Raw genomic sequence first — 17283 nt, 5'->3', positions numbered from 1 at the left:
GAGAGACGGACTACTGTCACAGCCACTGAGCAATGCTGATGTTCCTTCCTACCTGCATTCATCTTACTCTCGGGAGGTAATGGTCTACTCAGGTCATTTGCGCATTAGGGTCTCACTCATTCATCTCACCCACCTGCGAACGTGTGAATTGCCGGTCCTCTGCAGCACACGGAGAGATGTTTAGATGACACGGAAAACATACGTGCCCTGAATCATTCATTTTAAGTCCCAGTGCTGCTGGTGGCCTAGCATGTCAGCACAGAGCCGCTTGTGAATATGCAGATTATGCTCATACGAATGAATTTGCAGATTTTTTCCCTGGATCTGTTAATTGCCTTGGAGACATCGGGATTTTCTATTTGATAAAGTAATAATCTTGAAAAGTAATCAGATGTGCATGTGGCTACAGGATGTCACTGTGTTTGCAGCTAAATGTTTGAATTGGATTGAATTGTCTTTATTGTCCCAGGGGGGACTATCTGGTAGTCTATGCAACCCACACATGTCATAAATGAATGAGGAAAAAAAACATAAATTCATATATAATATACTACATTGGATGCATTTGTAATAAACTAGCAGTGAGCTGGTAAAGCACTAGAAAAAATGTTATTTACATAAAATCCATCGTCCATACAAAAATCCATATTGAAATGTGTATATAGTAGCAGGGGCTACAGCTTGTTTAACCACCCAGCAAACACAAAAATGATCTGATTTGGCCTTTTTTGAGAAGGAATACCTCCATCTTTTTCCAGCATTTCCTCCTGAGTGCTAGGGGCAGCCATTATAGCCTCAACCTTATATCACAATGTTTGAAGAAACTTTACAATGAGGACACATTTTCACTGATGACACATTACCTAGTTTGAAGTGTGAATCTATTGCAAGTCAAATGCAAAGGTAGCATTTTCCCAGGAAAATTCAAGTATAAATAACTTCTCAGTAGCTGCACAATGTTGTCGCCTTATAAAACTGAAAGATGTTTCCTACCTGGGATGTTGTATCTTAGATCCAGCTTTTTAACCACCCTGTTTATCCACCTGTAATCGCATCAGTAATTTCCGTCCACCATTTGCTCTTCCCGTCACATGGAGTGAAACTAGCAAGTCCTCTCCCGAAGCTCGGTGGAGTCATTTGTTTACATGTGTTTTGCACATCACCAGCTGCTAGCATCTCCTCCTTGTAGCCTGTTTGTAATAGACGGCGTGTTTGTGCCTCATGAGGTGAATTGAATTTATCGTTTCCACATTTAGTGGAGACAGTTTTCTAGCGTGTTTTACAAAGCACTGTGATTTGTTAGAGGTTGTTAAAGTAGCTCCCATTTTAGGCTTCAGGCAACGGGGACTTTTTTCCAAATTCGTTATGAAAAAAGTCGCCGTCCACATGCAAAAAATTATCTCATGCATATCAAAAGAACAAGTGGTAATATAACCTTAACCGTAAAGAAATATTGGCCAATTAAAAGTCCACAAACAATAAAGCGAGATTTCTACTTTCCGTGCACACGATTTCTGCTTGGGCCCCATAACATAAATTTCATCATCAAACATTGAGTATGAGGTTGTCCAAATTTTGTGACAGCGCAGATAATTTAGATAACAGTGCACCAACTACGCACGCGCCCAGGCAGTGGACTTTAAAGAAGTATAATAAGAACTACAACTCGGCCGTCCAGCTATCTGTGTCCGTGTCCGCAATCAAGCATAACCCAGGCTCAACACGGCACACAGTCCAACATCAAAAAAGGAAATAAAGCTGCACACCTTTAACATTGTGAGACAAAATCCACGTTTTATTCGACCACATGTTAAAAATAGAAACTGAGGTTTTTAAAACCTTCACTGTGGCAGTTTTTCAAAAGCTCGTGAACATATTAGCCTCAGGCATGTCTCTTGCTTTCAGACATGCCTGGGATTGTATTGCAAATTTTTTACATTTTGCGATATCATTTTATAACAGTGTTTATGAATGACCTGAATTACCTTTGTTGCACATGTTGGCATTAAATCAAATTTTGTCATCAAAATAGGAGCATATAATGGCCTAGTATCTCCAAAGCTATGTCTTTTATAAAACAGGTGAAAAGACAACAAAGTTTCAGGGAAAGTCAGGAAGTGTCTCTCTTCTTCAGTTTGGTATCCTTGGTTTTAGTGCTTACCGTAGTAAGTGGTGCTGAGGGTGCCTGCTAAAGTAAAGAAAACGAGGTGACGAAAACAGTTTGATTTCAGGTTTGCCTTGAACAGAGACGGATTTGGCTTTCTAGCAGAAGACAGGCACGTTAATTTGATGGGACTGGGGATGAGTCAGTCCAACCTGACAGAAGCGCAGCCTTTAATCTGTTGAATGCAGCCTGTTCACCATTGAAAAATGACATGCTTTAATTGTGCTCAGGTATACCATGAAACATTCCTCATCAGTGTCATGCATGTGTGCCAGAAAAGCTCTTTTCTCCTTGTGTTGAATTTTTGGGTTCCCTTTGCGTCTCCATATTCCATTTTAATGTGGGAATAAGAACAAAACACACCGGTGGCTGTCGCCGAGGACCACAGACTTAATCGATCTCTCCGGGGTTCGGCATCACACTGCTCCCTTCCCCTTTTTGCTTTTACTCAACGTGATACTACTCGCTGTATCTTTCACAAGCTGTTTGGCTAACAGAGGTCACGGAGGATATGTAGCGCATTTGGTCACGACGTGAAAGCATTAGCCGATGCCAGCAGGTGTGTAATTATATATGAAACAGTGTTTTAAAAGAGGAACATCGCAATGGCGTGTAGAAACTAGGCCGGGGAGAGGTGACATCAGAGGGAGTCCTATTTATTCTTCGCCCACTTCAAATGTGTGACTTTTTATTTGAAGGTGTGAAATATCCCAAGGTCACCGTAACTATCTTCAAGACTATTAAAAATACCGTTAGGCACACGCAACAACTTGACATGCTAAATAAACCTCCTGAGTGGAAGATTTTCCCTGTTTGTGTTCCTACCCAGTGTGCTCACTCTTATCTGTTTTGTGTGTGTTTCAGGTACGGTGACATGGTGCCAAAAACAATCGTAGGGAAGGTGTTTGGGTCCATATGCTCTCTGAGTGGGGTGCTGGTCATTGCCTTGCCTGTCCCTGTCATAGTGTCAAACTTCAGCCGTATCTACCACCAAAGCCAGCGGGCAGAGAAACGACGAGCACAGAGGGTATTGGCTCCCCGCCTTCCCCGTTCCTTTGCCCCTGTCTTCCTTTTCCCCCTATCTGTCTTTATTTTGCTTCTATCTGCCCTCTTTTTTCTCCCCCTCTTCTCTGTCCCTGTCTTATCCGCATGTAACAGAATGACAGGGCAAACGCTATCTTCCAGAATATTAGTCTTTTATTGTGCTTCTGCGTATTGTGTGTCTATTGAGCGTATGTGTGTATTGACTTGCTTAAGTATATTTCGGGGTGGAAGGGGAACGAGGGAAATAAAAGAGCGAATGACAATGACAGAACAAATGATCTTCAGAGTATTGTGTCAGCAGCTTTTTCGATAGCAATATGTGCATTTCTTTCTAAAAGTGTTTGCTAAGGCAGAACTTCCTAATCGTAGATTTGGGCATACCCTTTCTCCACTAAATACTGCGGCTGCCGGGGCGGGTGGAGAGGGCGGGGTGGGGAGGAGGGGTGGTGGAGGAAGACGTAGCCAATTAGTGTGACGGACAAACTGTCAGAGGCTAAAACAGAGGTCTGTTTGTTCAAACAGAAAACTCGCCTCGCTAGAATCCGTGCTGTGAAGATTCGAGGCACTAATGCCTATATGCGCTACAAACAAAATGGGCTCCTGATCGACTCACTGGAGGAGGTAAACCGGATTGGGGGCCAAGCAGCGGCTTGAGGGTGGGGGGTGGGGGCTGACTGACCGGGGCCTCGCTGATGCTTGCATGTCACTCTGCTCAGGGGTGTGGGTAGGGTGGTCGGGGGTGGGGGGGCATGCCACCACACACTATACACACACACACGCACACACACACACACACACGGGGAAGCTTTTCATGCTGTAACACAGGGGCTGCTGTCATTCCAGTGCTTCAGTGTGATCGTCCTCTCTTACATCAACCCTCTCAGCTGCAGCATTGACATTCCTTGTCAACACTCCCTCTCTCTGTCCATGCAGCAGGAGGACCAGGCAGGCATACTTGCCTTCTGGTGGAGCCTCAGCCATTACACTCACACTTACTCATTAACCAAGCTCTGCATGTCTGTCCAACAGGGTTTGGAGGGGAAGGAGGGAGACAAAGGCTTACATGACAGTATGTCACCTGTGGAGGCTGTCCGCTCAGCCCACATCTCCTCTAAACTCTGTTTTGGTTTGTTTTTTGTTGCTGTTTGATTTGGGGAGGGGTTTTTTTGAAGGGGGAGGGGGGGGGGGGGTGTTTTTTTGGATCTGCTGTGTGTTTTGTGCGTATTTTCTAGAGCATCCCAGGTTGTAGTGCAGACTAATACAGCATACCGTCCATCCCAGAGCCGCGCAAAGCTTCATAAAGTGTGTCTCATATGTGTGGTGACATTATGGTGCAGAATGCTGTTGCTGTGTTTGGTACGCTGTGTTTGATCTGTGTCTAGGTGTGCCACTGCTGCCGCATTGAAAGCGATTTCACCTCGAATTGGACTTTTCCTGCTTCTTATCATCAAATTTGTGAAAGAATAAGAAAACCAGTGTTCTCAGCGTAAAGACGCTGCGATTAGTCGCAGTTTCTGTGCACCCACCCCTAAAACGTCGCCGTGTCACTAGGTTCAGTGGACTGGCTGCCATGCTACAGATCAGCATTTCAACTCTCGGTGCTTTTGCGTCCTCGCCACTACATCGCCGAGCTACTTGCTGTTGACTGTCTACTAGCAGAATGTAACCCTGCTCATCTACACTGCTGTGGTTTTCTCTTTGTTTTGTTTTGTTTTTCTCTTTTAACTCTATCAAGGCTTCCAAGGAGGCAGGACAAGCCCTGGTGGGGAAGGCCCCCAGCCCTCCTTTCGAGAGCCAGCATCATCATCTGCTGCACTGCCTGGAAAAGACCACGGTAAAAAAAACAGACAAAAAAAATCTTAGAAGACCTTAAAGCCATGTCGATTGGAAGATGAAAGCTTTGGTACTTTTCATTTTTTACTATCTTGGTAACAGACTTCACACGGTTTAAAATAGCTCTCTGTGGGGGGGAAAAAAGCTCCTTTCATTGCATTACTCCTACAGTCTGCGCTGTATCATCAGTAGTTCCAACCTGTTACAGTGAGTTGCAAATAGAAACAAAGTGACTTTTTTTTTCATCTATGCTCAGACTGTACAATCTATTTCCTGTTCAGCTAAGTTAAAAATAGCTTTAAATGGGGCTGGGAAATGTTGAGTCCCCGAGCCAGCGACATGCTAAAGATAGGCTCTGCCATCCACAAGGATTATTTCATCTAAACAAACCGGCGTACTTCATTTTACTGTATCAATAATTTAGAGATGCAGGGGCCTCTTTTATTCTTTGCTCTGACATGAGGTTTACACTAGTGCAGATCTAAACTCTGCAAACAGACGTATGCAGGGAGTGAATCAGTTTTTCATGTCATGAGATGATCCCTCTCCTATTAACCGGCTTGCCTCTCATCTGGGAAAAGTTCCAAAAAATGGTTTCACACTATTCCCGTGGCGATGAAAAGGTTTACATCAGGTCTTTTACAGTGTGCATTATAGATAACAGACAGAGAGCAGACCAAGAGTGACAGAGGTGAGCTATAAGATTCAAGGCACGGCATCAGATCTTGCACAGCCGCTCTCTGCCACCTGCTGGCGGGGCCCGAAACACACTTGAAGGCTGACCTTCAAGTTCTGCTCGTTTTTCACAGCGATAACAGTTGTGAATGTTCTCACAGATGGCACTTAATATGGACATCTGGGCCAATATATTTCTATTCCCTTGATGATTCATTTTCCAATTATTAAACAATTTTGCAGTGGATTCTGTTCAGTCTGTTTAGGCTTTACTGTGAAACATCTTTACTCATCATTGAGCAGAGCCAATCATCGATGTAATAGAGTGATTCATAAGCAACACTGAATCCAATTTTTTTTCCTTCTCCAGAATCACGAGTTTGTGGACGAGCAGACCTTTCAGGCAAACTGCATGGAGGTCTCCGTAATGAACAAGTCCGGCTCCCGGACCTCCTCCGTGTCCTCGTCTCCGCACGGCCTGGGCTCATGCTGCTCTCGACGCCATAGAAAGAAGAGCAGCTTCAGCCTGCCCAGCACAAATAACCAGGAGCTCAGCACCATACAGATAAGAGAGAGGCCAGTGGCTAACAGGTATGTAGTCTCTCTGACTTCACAGTGCTTTTTGGGATGCTGAGAAATTAAATGAATGACTTGTGTGTTTTTTGATTTGATCATACATCTACAAGTGATGTCACCTCTTCCCTCCTCAATAAATGTGGAGATATGCAGCAACAGCAAAGAGCAACAAATGAACAAGCAGCTACAAGCACAAGGAAAGAAAAAAAAGATCGACAGTACAGCTGGCATATATACAGTATGTAGGTTGTATTGACATAAACGCACTAACGTGCTGTAGTTAATGCTGTTATCCCAGCACAGTATTCCTGTTATCTCGGAATAATCCTCACTGTTTTTCACTGGAACTGCTTCCTGCCTAATTGCTCTCATGAAAACTGTTGAAAGCACATTCAGTGGATTATGCAGAGTAACAGGTCTTTTTTCTCCCCCCCTGTGAGTACCACAAATTAAATACCCTTCCTCTTCATTACAACGGGTGGCAGCAGATTCCCCTGAGCAAACCCATTCCCATAGGCAAGTACAATATAAATGATCTGCAGTTCTTGTTACTTCAGAATGTCAAAAAAAAAGAATCTGCGATTCCAAACTGGGTGGAGTAGTCTGGTGCTATTGCTCTGAAAACGTCTACCGTGTGTGGAACATCATTTCAGTATTTACAATAAAGGACTGTTCTCGGACAGTAAATTAAAAATGTAGGATTTTTACAGCATACGCATCACAGGATGAACCACTTCATAAAGAGGGCGTGTATTCATGCCTGTATACAATCCTCACTCGTGTATACGTTGTACAAGAACATATTAAATAACAGGTTTGTGCCGTGTACATTTTGCAAGCTCAGACCTTTCAGCCTCTTTTAATTCCTTTGTTTTCTTTCACAGTCGCGCCAGCCTGAACGCTAAACTCGACGAGACCGTGCCCTTGAAATGTGATGAACCTTACATCACTCCCTCCATGGTCAGCTTATCTGCCCCGGTGGTGACTTCATCAGACGGGGACGGCTCCACCACCACAGCATACTCTCAGAGCAACATTGTCCGAGTATCTGCCTTGTAGATGTCACGCCTATCTGGTTGGCTAACTGGTCTCAAGAAGCACCAGATGCTGAGGAGAGGGACCACCGAGCATCAACCTGCCATAATCTAAGAAGGATTATAAGATTAACAGAGGTCAAGGGTTTTTTTGAAGTTGTTATCTCATCTGATGTCAAACTCTGCATGGTATTAGTATGATGTGGACAGCTGCCTTGGAAGTGAACCAGCAGATCTTGCTCCATCAAGCACAGCAAGAGCAAGGAAGAGGGCGAGGAACGCGTGGTCATCGTCGTTGCCTAAAAATACTGAGGAAAAAAGAAAAACAACTTTATTTTTGATTATGTAATGTAGTCATATTTGTTGTCTATGATTTAAGGAGGAAATGCGAATGTTTAAAGGTCATTCTCGATGGCCTCTGATGACAAAGCACACATATTCATTGCCTGAAGGCGATCTTTGTGAATATTAAATCAGTCTCCTTTACACATCGCGGGACATTCGTTTCACTCACTGCTTGTTACATCGATTGTTTTGAACCCCAACCCCCTTCAATGACATGTTTTCTAACGCTCCCCTCACTGTTGTAAATTCCAAAAATCGTACATCCACCAGAATGGATAACTGTTGTGAATATTCATTAACTGACTCATTAACTAGTTGAAAAACATCGCTCGATGACGAGTAAAATATACTACGCATCCTGACCATGTTTGTGAAATGTGCAAAGTGAAAGTCAAATGACGAATTCTGTGTTAGCTTACATATTTGACATCCTGATATGGATCTGTGTGACAGCCGCTGTCGTTGGTTAATAATTGATACTGAGAACTATACAGGGTATATATTAGTTAGGTCACAAGGTAGAAACATAAGTCAATGTTCTCGGCAGCACTTAACTAATACTAACCCTAATGTGGACACGTGGTATTTGGACTGAAAACTATATGAGAGAGTTTTGAGCATCAATCCCAATGACTTACCAATTCTTATGATATTCAAAAGCAAGCCTCAGTGGAGTTTACTGTGTCAAAGGGCCATTTTGTACACTTTTCATGTTGTAAATATCTCAGTTAGGACTTTCTCAACCGCATTTGAAGCTGGCTCCTCTCTTATTTCTAGATTTAGTTGACACTTGTTGGCATTCTCTTTCTGTCTGTTAACTGGTTGAATTAAGGATTTGCATGCTCTCATTGCCGAATTCTGTTTTATTAAAGTATGTCTCTGCTTCTTGTTGGTTTGTCAGTAAAAACGAGATTGGTGGGAAGGAAACAAGTGAGCCTGGTATGTCATGATGTAAATTCTGCTTTTAATGAAACACAAGTCTTGTCACGGACCACATATGTAAGCGGCAAGGGAAAAGGGGACAAATGATCACACACATTGTGCATTTGGTGCAGTGGATAGAATAAATACTGTAGCTCTATGGAAACATCCATTAAATGACCCATGTCTTTTCTTTTCTTACAAAAAAAGAAAGAAAATAATTAGGTAGATCTGATAATGTTTTTTTCATGACCACTCAAAGAGCATCTTTTATAACAGGATGGCATAATAATTAGGTGCTGCTGGAGGACATGTGAAGACCTGACTGGCCCAGCGGTGGGTCGCGGCTGCAGGGTCTCTGGAGGCAGACTGCAGGCCTCTGTGATTGTTTGACAGAGAGCGCAGCACCGACCCCCCCTGCAGAGCTGATTGCGTTAGTCCAGGCAGCTTCTCACAGCATGCACTGCCTCTGCTCTGCAGTGTTTAGTAACTGCTGAGAAGTCAGCCTGCATAAAATCTAAGATAACGCAGCGGCATATAAAATAATAAGCTTCTTATACCCAAATAAAAAAAAAGAAAAATCCCACTTTGACAACTGGGATTTAATTTAGTTAATATTTGGACAATGACTAGACAAACGTTATTAAATTCTATATTCACTTGCACAGCGAATATGAATACAGTCATTGGGTCTAGAGCCACTTAAAAGATGTTTATAGGGGTGGAAAGTCTATCTTTTCTTATGAAATATGGACTTCATCCTGTTTTTCAGCCGATAAAATTCTGAAGAAAACTGAGGGTTTACTGCAGCGTATATGATTGGGTCACTTAGTGACGTGATGCAGGCAACAGACACTGACAGGACCTCCATGTCTTCAATGATAATTATCTGAAAAACAATAGGCAATTTTAAGAATTAAGAGATCTTTAGATTAACTTTGTATAACACAACAGAGATTTTCATGTGAATCCCATTTCATTTACATAGCACTAAATCACAGCAACAGCCCCCCCCCCCCCCCCGACGTGTTTTGTATTGTAAGGTAACGACCCTGCAATAATAGAGAGAAATCACAAGCCTATTTCTGCAGGCACTTACCTGTGAGTTTGTGTTTTTGTGAACCAAGTAATTCACCAGGATCGTTGTGATCAGTGGTAACCAGAATAAGAGGAAGGTTAGAATTATATAGCCAGCACGTTTAGCCATTTTGCCCTCTTTCTTTTTGTTTGCTCTCTCTTTACTTGCTTTTGAAGGCATCATGCAAACAGCCCCTTCTACCGCTGCAGGGAGTTGCATTGCTTCTGTTTCGGGGACGTTGCTTGAGACTGGAGGTGAAGCGGTCACCTGAGCCTGTGAGGCAACAGTCAGTGTTTCTCCTTCATTGTTGTTTAGGGCTTGGTCAGGCTCTGTCAGTAAGATAGTAGTAGACTGAGAATTTACATTTGGTGCAGGCAATGATGGGGGCTGCAGGAGGCTGTTTTCTTTGGATTCTTCTTCAGACTTCAGTCTGTCTTTGGACTGTTCCTGTGTGTTGAAACTGACTGACGCCCGCTTTGTGGTTAAGCTCTTAACATTTGAATCAGCATCTCCATTTGACAGATTCACTTCAACCTTCATGACATGGGGGTTTGACTGCTCTGTTTTTAAAGGTTTTTTCTCAGTAAGCACTGTAGCCTGTACTGGAAGGGGCCGAGCTTGTTTTGTTTCTGCATTGCTCATCTTCACTGTATCTTTAAATTCTTTCTTATCCTCTGAATTGATGGAGACAGATTGTACTGATTTTTCTTTGGGTGAATTTGATTCAGCTTGTGTCTGAGCATTGCCTAAGCTCAAAGTGGGGTTTTGCTCAAATCTTCCACATTCATTTTCCACCACTGCGGCTTTTTCTGTCTCCGGCTTCTCTTCATTTTTGTCTTTTGTAGCAAGAGTAAAAGTACCTTTGTCAAATATTTTACGGCTGTGTGATCTCACCAGGGCAAATATGCGAGCGTAGAATCCAATGATGACACCAAAACACGCTGCCCACAGTGGGAATAGCATGTAAAGCCCAAATTTGTCAAAAGAGAATAACGTTTCTCTCTGTTGTCGTTGGCATTTCATATGCAAAGGTGAGTCCCTCAAAAATATCACACAAAAAGCAGACACCAGAATAGCGAAGGTCCATGTGAGAGGAATCAGCGCCTTAATTCGCCTTTTCCTTTGATTGGCTTTGAAGGGCTGTGCAATGGCCTGGTATCTCTCTGCACTTATGCACGCCAGTGTTAACAACTGGATACAGCAGCTGAATGAAAAAGAGGCCATTTGTACATCACAGATGAAACTGTCCACTTTTCTGTTTCGATACACACTCACAACGATGGTTAAGAGAACCGGGCAATCGATTACACATCTCAGAAAGTCTATAACAGCCAGACTGACCACCAGCGCGTTATTGGAAGTTTGCAGGGACTTTTGCCGATACACCGCCAGTATGACAAAAACATTTGCCGCAGCCCCCACAACAGAAGTGCTGGAGAGAATAAAGCTGTTCGCCAGCACAAATGCGATTTCAACGTATTCCTCCAAGGCTGTATTGTTCCCAGAGTCTAGTGCAGGTGTGGGCTCGCCTCTCATCTCTGGATTCAAAGAGCCAACATATTTAGTTCTTTATCATCACTCTTTCCACGCTGACCAAACGCACGTCAAGCCTGCGTCCCTTATCGCCACTGAATGAATAATATTAACTGGTAAACCTGTAGCTCAGACAATTTGCGCCAAAGAATCCGCCCTTTTCATTATCACTCGACAGCACCGGCGGGTCACCTGGGAGTCCTCAGTGTTCACATTCATTAAAAGCTCTGCAGTGTATTCACAGCAGAGACAACTGGGGGGAAACGATGGCTGTTAATTAAATAGCAATTACGTCACCATTGTCTCAATCCTGATATAACTGCAAAAAAAACACAAAAAAACCAGGCAGGGGTTCAAATCTATAATGCGGCGATGATGACGGCATGGCACTGTAATGCACAGGATACTGTGCGCATATGTGCGAACTGAACAGCTGTCCGTGTCATATTAATACAGTGCACCACAAAGGTTAAAAGCTTTGCATTAAGCATGCCAGATGGATGACTTGGGAGTTCTTGAATTGGCTCAGGATATAAAGCGAGCAATGCTGCAGGATTATTGCACGACACTGTGTAATCCTGTTTGGAGATAAAGTGTGAAATGCTCTTTGCTTCAAATATGCAAGCTATGGACTACACCAAATCTGGGATTAGATTAATATATAATGCATTTTGCTTTTGATCATCTAACATATTAGGCTGATCAAATATCTTCCAGTAACATATGGAATCAAATCAGAAGTTCTGGAAAAGAACAAAATCAGTTATCGCACATCTGACAATATCTGGACGCCAAAGACAATGTGCAGCTTATAACCACAAGATAAAAGATCAAAAACACTTTATTCCGAAGCAGATGCCCATCTGCAATATTTACAGCGCACCAAACAGGTGGGTGGGAACAATGTGAGCAAGAGAGTGAAACAGATTCACACTAATATAACAAAGCTTACATACAGACAAAAAAAAGACAATGTAAAATATTGTAGCAGAGCACTAAACAATTACCTGAAAGATATCACTCAGCTGTGCACAGTGTAATGTGATGTAATGTGACGTGTAGATTTAATTTAAAAATACTGCTACAGTTTTATAACTACAGTGCGCCAAAGGGGAAACTAGCTCTTTCGCCGTGCTTGTGGCTGTTCCTGAAGCCTGAGACTGTGTGGCTGGATTTCATTGACTAGGACCACTGAAAAACTGATCTGCTGCTCACAGACGGAACGGTCCAGCTGCTCAAAGCTGAAGTTTGACTTGTCACATAGTAATTTTTGAGTAAAACTAATGATGGATTGTTACAGTGATTGATTTAAATTAATTATCCTGTTTGTTAGCACCAACTCAAGAGTGAAAAAAAATTCTCCTCAACTGGGTGCTTTTACTCCATCGTTAATCAGCAATGCATTTTTCTCTTCGTGACTCATCGTTGCTTCAGGAACGTGTCACGTGGGACACGATGTCCTGCCTTTGAATCAGACCCAGAGATGTTATTATGTTACCCTTCTCTGAACCGCCTAATGCCCCTTTGAACTGTCTACACAGACGAAAAAGCACAAAATAATACAAATGAAAAATTGCCAGACCACAGACCAGGCTAACCAAGTAAAATGAAAGTCTTTTACTGCCTGACTGACTACTCATTGTTAAAACATGCACAAGGTGAGCTGTGCAGCAAGCTTGCTTAACAAGTGCACCGAAATTTCTCATGTTTTCCTAATGCGATTTTGTGGGTAGAGAAAAACTGATTTAAGCATATTATTTTTTCTTTGCTATTTCCCTAGAATAAAAATAATAATTTTACCGAGTACATTGTGTATTCACAAAGGCGCTCGACAAAGAAATAATGCCGGAGCAATGTTTTTGTGCAGCAGACGTTTGGAAAGTGTGAGAGTTGGGAAAAGGAAGGACTTATTGCATAATCCAAAAACAAATAAAATTATTTGACCAAGCTGTCAGTATTGATTAGACCACGGAGCTGGCTACTGTTGACTTTAATTCAAATTTTTTTGTTGTTGTTGCATAATGCTATCACACAGGAGGATGGTGTGCTGTATAGTTTCCATAAAAACAGATCACCTATTCCCAGAACAGTCCTCCTAATGTAAAAAGGGTCACACAGTCTACTATATGCATGAATTAACAATTCATTACCCAACAGTTCAACAATATTAGGAAGAAAAATAGGAAATGACGTCTTATATGAGTAAAATGAGTAGAAAAAGATCCACTGCATTAAATTTATGCAAAAAAAAGAAAAGAAAAAAAGTCTAGGATTTCAGTTTCCCGCAGTCTTTCTCTGCAGTCTGGGTGTGTTTAACCATAGTGTGTTTAAAAATGGAAAGAAATTGAAAACCACATACATTTTTTATGTAGTGTATTTCTGTTTGTTATATATCTCCTTCAATTCATAAGTAAAAATCATCACTGGTTTTGTTAGTAAAATGTTACAGATCAAAAGAAGAGACTACAAAATAACCACGCAATATAATATTCTAGTCAGGAAAATACATTTAAAACAAAAAAATAACACAACATTTACATGGTATTGGGTTGCATTACAGCATTTTATTGTGAAGTTTCCCGTTTTTTTGTCCAACCTTCTGAATATCCCTGTCAGCCTCTGAGCTGATTCTGTTCTCTAACAACGTTGGTACCTCTGTGACAGACTCGAGTCTGTAGGTGTCCTGGTCTGTCTTCTTGATGAGGCACCAGTGAACGCTGACAACCATGACAGCTTTTTTTTGTCACAGAGGCAACACCTTGCTGTGTGTGTTGACGCTTCTGCCAAAGGAGGACAGCCAGCTCCCCTTGTTCACAGAGTGCATGCGGATGCTGACACTGGTGGACCCATGAGGAATGTAACGGCCACAAGACAGCACCTCCAGAGCACAATCACGGAACTGATAGGAAAAAAAAAACAACCAAGAACAAGAACTGTCAGGAAATATGAGCAATAATTTCACAAACAGTGTTTCTTCAATCTTTGTTCACAATCAAGATTTTATCTCAGTTCTACAGTACCTGTGTGCTTTTACCTGTTTGTTGGAAAAGAAGTAGATGATGGGGTTGTAGATTGGACTCGTCTTGGCAAAGTACATTGGCATGGTGGCAACTAGAGGAGGAATGTGCAGCTCTGGATCTATAACTACCACCAATGACAATGCTGTGTAGGGCAGCCAGCAGGCAAAAAATGCTACTACCATAGCCAACACCATACTGATGGCATGATCATTCTCTTTCTGGCTGGAACGCCCACCTTGTAGCTCCACACTCCTGTTCAGCTAGAAGAGAGCAACGTTGGGCCACATTAAAAGCTAATTACTTGTTTTACTATGCATGCGGTAGACTGCAAGCAAACATAGATAGATGCATGAATTTTAAATGTTGCTTAAATGGTGTAATGAATAAGCAAAAGCTATTACACACCCACCTTATTCATGGATTTCAGCAGTTTAAAGTAGCAGTAGATGATGATTGCAACTGGAATAATGAAGCAGAGGAGTGTGTAGAAAATGAGATAGCTGTAGTTGCTCCATGATCTCTCTTCCCAGGCCAGTGAGCAGGATGTCTGGACCCCCTCAGGTCCGTAGGAGCTCCAGCCAAATAATGGCGCCACAGCCCAAAACAAGCAGAAGATCCAGACAAACAGCAAGCCAAAGATGCTTCTCCGCATCCTCATCTTTAAACCAGCTTTTGGCTTGCATACCACATTGTATCGCTCATAGGCAAGAAGAGTAAGAGTGCAGAGAGACACCAAACCTAGACAAGACAACAACAAGAAAACATAACTGACATTTAGACAGTTCAAGGCATACTCGGATTTCTTTTCTTTTATAGAGTTATCAACTCCAATGATTTTTGAGTATGCTCGGGTGTCATGAAGAAGATATCTGATAAATCTGATACGTGACTAAACTCTACATGCAAAGAAAACATTCATAAAACACAAAAGAAACAAAAGTCATTTCTTGAAATGCTAAAAAAGATGCTCCAAAAATGTAAGATTTTCTAATGTTTCTTGGTTCCCAGGATATTTAAAAGCAGAATGGGAAGCAGAGCCTTCAGCTTTCAGGCTCCTCCCTAAGTCTGGTTCTTCTGGAGGTTTCTTCCTGTTAAAATTGAGTTTTTCCTTTCCACTGTTAAATGCTTGCTTACAAGGATAATTTTCTCTCGATTATTGTAAGGGTCTTTACCTTATAATATGAAGCTCCCTGGGCAACTGTTGTTGTGATTTGGCACTGAAATCTAAAGCATTAGTAATTTTAATTAGTATGTCTCACTGTGACAGAATGACAGTGGCAACTGGATTCATACACTACATTTTATTATGTGTAAACTCAATGTGCTTAACAGAAGAAACAAACATATAAACCTCTGTGTGTAGGTCTGTTTGAACAAAAAAGGTTTTGAGTCTATTTTTGAATGTTGCCACAGATGTAACTGATCTCAGGTCAGCAGGCAGCTTGTTCCAAAGAGCAGGACAACAGTATCTAAAAGAAGCACCATCAGCATATTTGGATCTGATTCTAGGAACGTCAAGATCTACACCTGATCACCAGAGAGGTCTGACTCGGTCATAAACAGTGAGCAAGTCAGAGATGTACTGGGGGTGTTCAAACCATTAAGAGCTTTGTGATCTATTAAAAAGATTTAAAAGGTAATTCCATGCTGTACTGGGAGCCAGTGCAGTGCCTTCAATAGTGGGGTATCATTGTCCTTCATACCTTTAAGAATTCTGGTTGCTGCGTTTTTAATGAGTTGAAGTAATTCTACTGATGATTTGGAGTGTCCTGAAAACACAGCGTTATAATATTCGAACATCCTTGATATGACAGCATGAACCAGTTTCTCAAAGTCAGTTTGAGATAAGAATTTTCCAACTTTTAATATATTTTTGAGTGCTAGAAAGCAGTTCTGGTTAAATGAGTAATTATCAAAACTGAGATCACTGTCCAAAATAATGCCAAGGTCCCTGACTCAGCTCACTGCTCACTGTGTTTCAGAGACAGGGATAATAAATAAGAAACTACAAGTATTTCTGTCTTGTCCCTGTCCAGTTGTAAAAAGTTTCAAGGCATACGGCAATCAATGCAGCTCATTAGTTTGAGAACAGAATTTACATCATCAGAGTAAAATGATAGATACAACTGAGTGTCACCTGCATAAGAATGGTAGAATATAATGTGATTTTATGGACCAAAGGCAGTAAGACAGACAGAAAGTCTGAACTCCAGAAACACACACATACAAAAACACCGCATATAACAACTAAACTTACCAAAGTAATTGACTGAAAATCCCTGGAGCACACAGGCTGTGTGTCCAATAAAATAGGAGCCTTGGTAGTTTGTGATGGTGACCACCAGGGAGCCACAAAGGCCTATCATGAGGTCAGACACAGCGAGGCTGAGGATCAAAACGTTCATTGGCTGTAGGAGAGCCGAATTCCTCAGCATCACGGCTATGACCACACTGTTGTTAAACACTGATAGCACCGTGTTGATGAACATGAGGAAAGAAAGGATGCTGTAGCCCACATGAGGGAAGATGGTTGGTGGTACGGTCACCACCTCAGTTTGGATGGAAGGGAATGGAGAGCTGGAGCTCAGAGGTGTGCTGTTAGTGTCCATGGTGCCCAAACTATCCAGCCTTAATGAAGCATCTATGAGGTCAGGGACTGAACCCCCAGATACTCTCTCCTCAGCTCAGGAGCCAATATCATTGGTTTGATCATTTTTGATCCCTGTCAAAGCACTAGGCTTTTTTTTTTTCTTTCTAAGATCCCAGAGCCTGCACCTGCCTGACAGTTAAAGCCCCAGATGCAATACGGTAAATTAGTCAGTAACACGATTTGGGTGGGGGATTAATCCCAATAAACCCTCTGCTATAACTGTAATTAGAAACTCGAGTGGTTATTAACACCGGTGCAATTAGTCCTGAAAATTAAATTTCAACTATGAAACCTTTTGTTGTTTGTATAGGTAATAATACCAATAACATAAGCAAAGAATGAATGGATTACTCATTCAGTGAACACATACGTGCTAATTAAGTCGGCAGATCAGATCATGCCCTTTTAAA

General features: G+C 42.0%; 3 protein-coding genes across 4 annotated transcripts in view; 1 reads left to right on the top strand and 2 right to left on the bottom strand.

Annotated features, from left to right (window-relative positions):
- LOC146665098 (A-type voltage-gated potassium channel KCND2-like) overlaps positions 1-9275 on the top strand; it is a 32062-nt gene extending 22787 nt beyond the window's left edge. Inside the window, exons 3-7 of one of the 2 annotated variants that reach the window (XM_085412548.1) lie at positions 3029-3191; positions 3731-3829; positions 4944-5042; positions 6087-6307; positions 7177-9275. In XM_085412548.1, the coding sequence (XP_085268674.1) occupies positions 3029-3191; positions 3731-3829; positions 4944-5042; positions 6087-6307; positions 7177-7351 (757 nt within the window). In that variant the 3' untranslated portion in view covers positions 7352-9275. The remainder of the gene's footprint in view (positions 1-3028; positions 3192-3730; positions 3830-4943; positions 5043-6086; positions 6308-7176) is intronic. The other variant, XM_085412550.1, reaches the window with a different exon arrangement.
- Positions 9276-9295: 20 nt separating this feature from the next.
- LOC146665097 (uncharacterized) lies at positions 9296-11267 on the bottom strand. Its single transcript, XM_085412551.1, has 2 exons — positions 9692-11267; positions 9296-9481 (listed from the first exon to the last, which is right to left on the bottom strand). The coding sequence occupies exons 1-2, from the start codon at positions 11204-11206 to the stop codon at positions 9323-9325; spliced, it is 1674 nt and encodes a 557-aa protein (XP_085268677.1). The 5' UTR covers positions 11207-11267; the 3' UTR covers positions 9296-9322.
- A 2577-nt stretch (positions 11268-13844) lies between these two features.
- Positions 13845-17174, bottom strand: parietopsin. Its single transcript, XM_085412547.1, has 4 exons — positions 16481-17174; positions 14633-14961; positions 14238-14483; positions 13845-14102 (listed from the first exon to the last, which is right to left on the bottom strand). The coding sequence occupies exons 1-4, from the start codon at positions 16830-16832 to the stop codon at positions 13947-13949; spliced, it is 1083 nt and encodes a 360-aa protein (XP_085268673.1). The 5' UTR covers positions 16833-17174; the 3' UTR covers positions 13845-13946.
- Between the last annotated feature and the right edge of the window lie 109 nt (positions 17175-17283).

Source organism: Rhamphochromis longiceps, linkage group LG7 (assembly GCF_057381845.1).
Source record: "Rhamphochromis longiceps isolate RC_006_pf linkage group LG7, R_longiceps_female_GT1.1, whole genome shotgun sequence".
In the NCBI taxonomy this organism is placed as follows: domain Eukaryota; kingdom Metazoa; phylum Chordata; class Actinopteri; order Cichliformes; family Cichlidae; genus Rhamphochromis; species Rhamphochromis longiceps.
The sequence above is the reverse complement of the archived record's forward strand: the minus strand, read 5'-3'. Positions and strand labels throughout refer to the sequence as shown.

Excerpts from the sequence above, each read along its gene's own strand:
- LOC146665097 (XM_085412551.1), bottom strand. The coding sequence starts at position 11,206 with ATGAGAGGCGAGCCCACACCTGCACTAGACTCTGGGAACAATACAGCC. Across the intron at positions 9,482-9,691 it reads ACAAAAACACAAACTCACAG|ATAATTATCATTGAAGACAT; the intron begins GTAAGTGCCTGC and ends ATTGTTTTTCAG.
- parietopsin (XM_085412547.1), bottom strand. The coding sequence starts at position 16,832 with ATGGACACTAACAGCACACCTCTGAGCTCCAGCTCTCCATTCCCTTCC. Across the intron at positions 14,484-14,632 it reads TGCTGAAATCCATGAATAAG|CTGAACAGGAGTGTGGAGCT; the intron begins GTGGGTGTGTAA and ends GCTCTCTTCTAG. Across the intron at positions 14,103-14,237 it reads ACTTCTTTTCCAACAAACAG|TTCCGTGATTGTGCTCTGGA; the intron begins GTAAAAGCACAC and ends TTTTCCTATCAG.